The sequence below is a fragment of the Phanerochaete carnosa genome (assembly GCF_000300595.1).
Source record: "Phanerochaete carnosa HHB-10118-sp unplaced genomic scaffold PHACAscaffold_3, whole genome shotgun sequence".
Lineage (NCBI taxonomy): Eukaryota > Fungi > Basidiomycota > Agaricomycetes > Polyporales > Phanerochaetaceae > Phanerochaete > Phanerochaete carnosa.
The window spans coordinates 3,961,650-3,968,132 of record NW_006767630.1 but is presented as its reverse complement, the minus strand read 5'-3'; the positions used below and the strand labels follow the sequence as shown (position 1 = coordinate 3,968,132).

General features: G+C 55.3%; 1 protein-coding gene across 1 annotated transcript; it reads right to left on the bottom strand.

Annotated features, from left to right (window-relative positions):
* Nucleotides 1-3,931: 3,931 nt before the first annotated feature.
* PHACADRAFT_52647 (uncharacterized protein) lies at nt 3,932-4,432 on the bottom strand (the record flags this gene model as incomplete). Its single annotated transcript, XM_007392696.1, has 1 exon — nt 3,932-4,432. A coding segment is annotated over one exon (501 nt), but the record flags the coding sequence as incomplete, so codon positions are not given.
* Between the last annotated feature and the right edge of the window lie 2,051 nt (nt 4,433-6,483).

Genomic DNA, 6,483 nt, shown 5'->3' with positions numbered 1-6,483 from the left:
GGCGCCGGGACGCAGAGGCTACGAGGCGCTCATGCGAAGACGGTCTCGAAGGCCACTGAGGCATCGAGAAGGCGACGCATCTCTACGACCGTGCGCGCCACCGTGGCGGCGAGGCGGACATATCCGACAGGTCGTACATCTGGATGGATAGGACGACGGGCCCAGACGGCTCCCGGAGCTGTGGATGGGCGAGCTTACTCATCGCGCCCGTGGCCTGCATGCCTGGAGCAACTTCTGCCGTCTGGTAAGCTACTTTCTAGATCGAGCTTCATGACGTGGCCGAATACTGATTCGTGTCTACGTGCAGAAAATACGAGGGTGACACCATCAGAAGGTGGAATTAGCTTTCTGCATTTCTGCGCTGCCACCACAGCTGCGAGGCAGAAGTCTGCGCGGACAGCGAGTGATTCAAGTGCGTATGCTATAGTTACGTAGATGGCATCGGCTGATGGACCACACGCTCGCAGGTTAGTCGATGGATACATGCAATTAGTGTCGCACGTTTTCTGGCCGAGCAGTGGCGTTGAGATGCTGCATCTGTTCTGTACATGTAGGGCGGGAACTGGATAACTTATCTTTTACTTGCTTTCGGCGACTACAGTCCTCTGATCGTTCAGATGCCTCACCGACGGTGTGATTACAAGGCTCAGACTTAGTCCTGTATCGGAAATTAACAGCGACTTTTTCATGCCGAATCCTCTACCAGCGAGCCTTGATAGCGCGTTCGTTGAACACGTCAGCCTTCTGTCCCTACCTTCTATACTCGAACAGCTCCAGGTCGTTAACACGTTCGGCTCATCCGATCTCTTCTTGCTGATACATGTCCTGTAGCTCTGCCGCTATACACCGCCGTACAACACATATTCTGGTGCGCCCGTCATGAACGATATTGCTCAACTGTATCCCATCATGACGCGCAGCCGGGATGAATATAAGCGCGAAGCAAACGCAGATATCACATCGAGCGTATGAAAAATATAACTAGTCTACCTCTACGCCCCGCTTCACTGTGACCTGCTCAACAAGCCGTCCACCTTCCCATCGCGCTCCACCTCTACTCTTCTACGCCTGAAGTCTCTGGGCCATCGCCACGATAAGCTCTCATTTCGTACTCTTCCATACCCTGGTCGACATCTCCTGACTGAATCTGGAACAGAGACGACGCGTCCCGAGAGCTTGTGCGCCGTTCCGCCTGAGGCCGAATACCGGCTTCCGCCGCATCAGGTGGATTGCCTATATATCACGGTCAGCGAATTCAAGACGGCTGCTGCTCTGAAACTGCGACGCACGGTAGGTGGGCTCATCTGCGGGCACTGAATCATCTGACGAGGAGGTATTCGAAGGTGGAGTCGAAGGACCAACGTGAGCCATCAACGGCGGCGGCAGCACGACCGACTCTGATTGCGCTGGATTTGGGGCAGCGTTACCCTCTGTGTCCAACTCGTGGCAAACATGCGGCTCGCAGCTTCCGTTACTCGTCGTGGGCGCTTCGTCCTCCTGGACGGCTCTGCCTTCTGCGCTCGCGGTCTCCGACACTGATCCCAAATTAACTGAGATCCCACCACTCGCCTGTGGTGTTGTCTCGAGAGGAGCGTCCGCACCGCTGGATTGGACGATCGAGGATGCGACCTGGGCTGCATGCGGAGCAGTCTCATCGATCTTGATGTCAAGCGCGTCGTCTCGTCCGCGTGCAGCCAGTGGATATCCGAGGAACCAATCATTCACAAAGCCGGTGTCACGGTAGTCTGCATCCAAATTGTCGAGGAAGTCCATTTGCGTTAGTACCGCCGTGGCGGGGCTTGTCAGAGGGGGATGTGGCGCCGGGCGCATCTGCTCGGCGTCAGCGTCGCTGGGTCCGTGTCGCAGGGATAAGGCTGATGGAGTATGTGAAAGTGCACTGTAGGATCTGGAGGGTCCGGAAGGTGCAGCAGCTCCAGCCGGGTCACTAGGGCCTGCGCTTTTGGAAAGTAGTGGGCATTTCTCGAACCAGAAATCGTCTTCATCGCAGGTGTGAGAGATCCAGTGGCAGCTCGACTCCTCGCACCTCTCCTGCATGTTCTGATGTACTTGTTGGAGACACTGATGCAGGCACCGCCTGACTTGCTGCGTGTTATCTAGAACACTCTGGTGGTAGCACCTCTCTAAGGTGTGGACAAGTTGGCGCACAGGCAGGCTGTAGGGAGCCTCTTCCATGGTGATGCTGTAAACATCAGCTTTCAGCCATAATAGACACTCCGCCACTGTAGCTTCATCATCCACACTGTCTCTATCAGAAAGACCTCGCTTCATAATCTCCTCCAGTGCCTTGGTCATCTTCTCTAGTGTTTTTGAGTCTGCTGAGCTGAGATCCCGGAAGTGTTGCGCATGTATACTTATTAGCCACCTGCTCGAAACTAGAAGGAAGATTCGGAGCCGGGAAATGGAAGTGGATGCCAGGTCATCTTCAAATCAATCGAGTATGAGTGATGGGTAGTCGGTACCTATTTCATCTCGTGTGCGCACAGCTGGTGTAGGCAAAGACAGTATGCATGACCAAGCTGCTCAAGGAGACAAACTAGACAAACTCACCCAGAGATTTATCTGTAGGCCTCACACTGGTATGTCCATGGTCATTGGCCAATTTGAACACTTCAAAGTAAAGTGGCAAGTCTTGATATCCGTACTCACGTAGAAGGGACTCATAAGCTGCCAGAACCAGCGCAGTGCCGCAAGCAGTCTGAGTAAGGAGTGGGAACAGTTCTGCAGCTCGCCGCAAGGCTCTGGTGTGCGGCCGTTTCTCGCGTAGGTGGACATGTTTGATGTCGGCCACAATGGTGCGCTGGAAGATAGGAATGATGTACTGACACGACTCGTCTGGGGCTGTAATTAAAAGCAACCGCTCCTGTCTCTGGCGCAGTTCTCCGTAGTCATTAGGGTCGAACCGAAGGATCCAGATGCCTGAGGCTTGCCTTAGGCGAAGCATGCGTGTTTCCAGTGGTTCACTATTGTTAACTGGAAGAAAGATGCGTAGGGGATTTAAGAGGAGCCTTCGATCACCCAGTGCAATGATAATCAGCCATGTGGTGACTGCGGCAATGTTACTTCCACGCCACAAATGTGCCGCTGCAACTGTGTCAGAATGAATGGTCTCGACACAGGTGTCAATGTATGCCTTGACATGTGGAGCCTGAGAGGACTGGTCGACCCATGACAAGGCTCGGAGAAGCAGTGTGACCTCTGATAGATCCACTAGGAGGCCCTCCACATCCGCTGCATCCGGCGCAAGAATATCACCGTCCAGCACGTGGGGCTGGTACTGCCCGTCTTCCCCATAATCGCACGCCTCACTTCTAAGGGCATCCTTCGCAGCTTGTCCAACATCCTGCCATGGAGAACGCCATCTGCCTGTCCAGACTTTGGTCGATGTCCGGCTCGCAAGGTCTCTTTCCCGCCAGTTTCTCACATACCGGGGCCATGACACAGCTCGAAATCCGATGTGTTCTTTACTCCAGTCTACAGAGACCATATCCCATAAGCACTGCGCAGTAGACGAAATCTTCGCTGGCAGTGACTGTACAACAGACAGCAGACGGGAGAGCAGCAAGACTGGCGGGTCTGGTGGAGTGGATTGGATAGAAAGATGCAATGTACTCCTCCTGGGGGAGTGTTCCAAATCAGATGAGACGGGAGTGGGCTGTCTCGCCGGCTGGCTATGACGTGGCATATGCGCACTCCGCTTCTCACACGTGTGCCTCCACCGAGCGGCGAGGACGCGACGTATCTCGCGCATAGCATTGATGAGGTATGAAATGAGTGCTCGGACGATCTGGAACAATGCAAGGCACGCTTGAGCGGTCGGGGAGCGGTATGGACATCGGAAGAACAGGACGGGGAGGATGGTGAACGCAGAGACAGTGAGAAGGAATGCAGACACGACGACCGTCAAGATAATCGCGACAATGTCATCAAGCGTCCACAGAAGGATCACCATGCCGATCAGGAAGAGTACCATTGCGATCTCGAGTAGGGCGGGAACGGTGGCAATCGTCGCATCGACATTCCACGACTCCCAGTCCTCGAATCGCATCTGCCGCACCATTACGTTCTCCCGAGGCGTCGCGAGTGGCGAGTTCCACAGCATGTACTCGCGGATCCACTGCTTGGCCAGGATCCCGAACAGTGCGGCTGCGAGACTGAGGACGAGGCTGGTGAACAGGAGCACATTGATCCAACGTGCCGAGGCTGAGGGAGAGAATGGCTGGGACTCCAGGACGGACGTCATGGTCATGTTGAGAGTGGGAGGGATGTGATAGTCTGTTTCGGGATAGGTGTGGCCGTGGGAGAAGAGTTGGCTGTTGTAGGCGAGGAGTTGGTTGGTGGTGTCTTGGGTGTCCGGTTGGAGCATCTGGTATGTCTGTACGACGAATGCTGTGAGGATGGCGGAGAAGAGACCGGCCTTGATGAGGTGATCATAAGCGCGAATTCGTACGGAAGGCGTCGAGAACTGGAGAGACTTACGAAGACGAGCAAGGTGTCGATATCCTCGGCGGATCCCTTGGTCTTACCTTCATCGTTCGTAGAGAGATGGTCTTCGATTCCAGCCCATCCAGATAGGCCGGGCTTGTCCTGTACAAACGAGAACAAGTTGTCCGAGCGAGCGTGGCGTGCGGGGACCGAGAACACTCACCTTGGCACGGCCATTGCTTGATGCATTTTCGTCAGGTTTACTGGCAGGAGCCGTGTCGGCGGGCATGGTGCAAAGAGCTACTCGAGTGAAGGCTGGAGTGTGCTATCGCTCGGAGGGGAAATGGGGACGGGGACGGTGAGTGTCGACGACAAAGGCAAGGCGGAGGCAGGCTGTGTGCGCTGAGCCTCGTTCCAGTGTGCAGCATGGCCACCGCGCGGCGAACCCTGTCATGAACAAGCTGTGAGCTGAATATTGTGAAGCGCCTGTCAAGGGTCCCTCCGACCGATGAGGTCTTCCATTGAACCTTGTTGACGAGCGCCGCGGAAGAGTGCACAGCCACTGCACTGTGCTATCGCAGTAGTAGGACAAAGGGTTATTCGGCCAACGAGGCTTCCATTCATCACGAACGCGGGACGTTGCGCTGGATGCGTACGGAGAATAAGGGTGGAGGGTCTCGTGTGCTGTCGAGGAAGCATCGCGAACACTGTATATGGGTGACGGCCAGGGTGATGAACTCACGACCGCCATACGCAGTCCAAGCACAGGCAGACGGTCGTGCGACTGAGCTCAAGTCATGCAGGCATTTACCTGGGCAATCATTTCAATGAAATACATAGAAATAGAATACACAAGAAGTATATTCCTGGTCCTATGTGACGTCGTGTATTGCAATCGCCCAGGCGAACCAGCACCACTTCAGATGGCACAAATAGGGCGCTTACTGTATTGATCTGAGTGACGGCCGCCGTGCACATACGGGTATGGGGCCTGTGGTACGCTGATAGTTATGTTGTCAGCCTCAATCGAGTTCATCGTCGCTCATAGGATGGAGAACTCAGACATACCCAGAAATCCGGCACATCCTGATCTCGACTCCAGAGCAGAAGCTCAGGAACATATTCCATCCCGCCAACATTCTACCTACCCGTTGTCCAGATATCCAGGCACTATTCTGTCCCACACATCAGCACCGATACAAATTTGGGCGAAAATCCTCTTACCTTGGCGTGGACATCCGTCGTAGAATCTATAACAGTGGCCGTCTTATTGCCTGGGCTCATGCCGGGGGGGGGGGGTGCTGCGCCTGAACATCCAACTCGCCAGCGCAAATCGCCCACTTTCCAGGTACCAGTGGTAACGTCTCGCCGACAAATGCGTCGTCGAAGAGAGGGAGAAGAAGGAGCCGCGTAATGCACGATGCGCGGCGCAGTACAAGCAGCGATGTCCGCTCTGGGAGATTATGCGATAAGATAAGATCTCCTTGGTGGGAGATGGAATGCGAGCAGATTGTATTTCCACTCCACCCATAGTCCCGTGCGTGGACCGAGGGCCGGCCCTTCGAGGCGCTGCATCACCTCACCGTAGGGCCGCTGCACCCAGGCGACTTCGAGTTCTTTGTGAACCAGCGAATCCCGGACATGCTGTAGACGCTCGACGCTATCGTTTGGCGCCGCCGCTGCGCGGACGCGAAGCAGAAGGGTGAGAAAGAGAGGCGGAGGACAAACAAAAGGTCAAGAACGCGTTTCGTTCGGCAGAACTCTTGCCTCCGCCAGTCGCCGCTTCTCGCCACCCAACATCATGAGACTACGCTCGCTGACTTGTGTCGCGTAACTCTCAGGCAAACGCATCGCGGCCTCGTGCACATGCACCTTGCGCGCCACTTCCCGCCCTCGTCGTTCGCGTCCAGGCGTCCATACCGGATATTGTGCAGAACGTCCGAGTGGAACAGCTGATCGTCCGGCGCGCGCTCTCGACCTGCAGGCTGTCGAGCTCCTGGTCGTCGATATAGATCCTGCCGGACCAAGGCACGTAAAAGC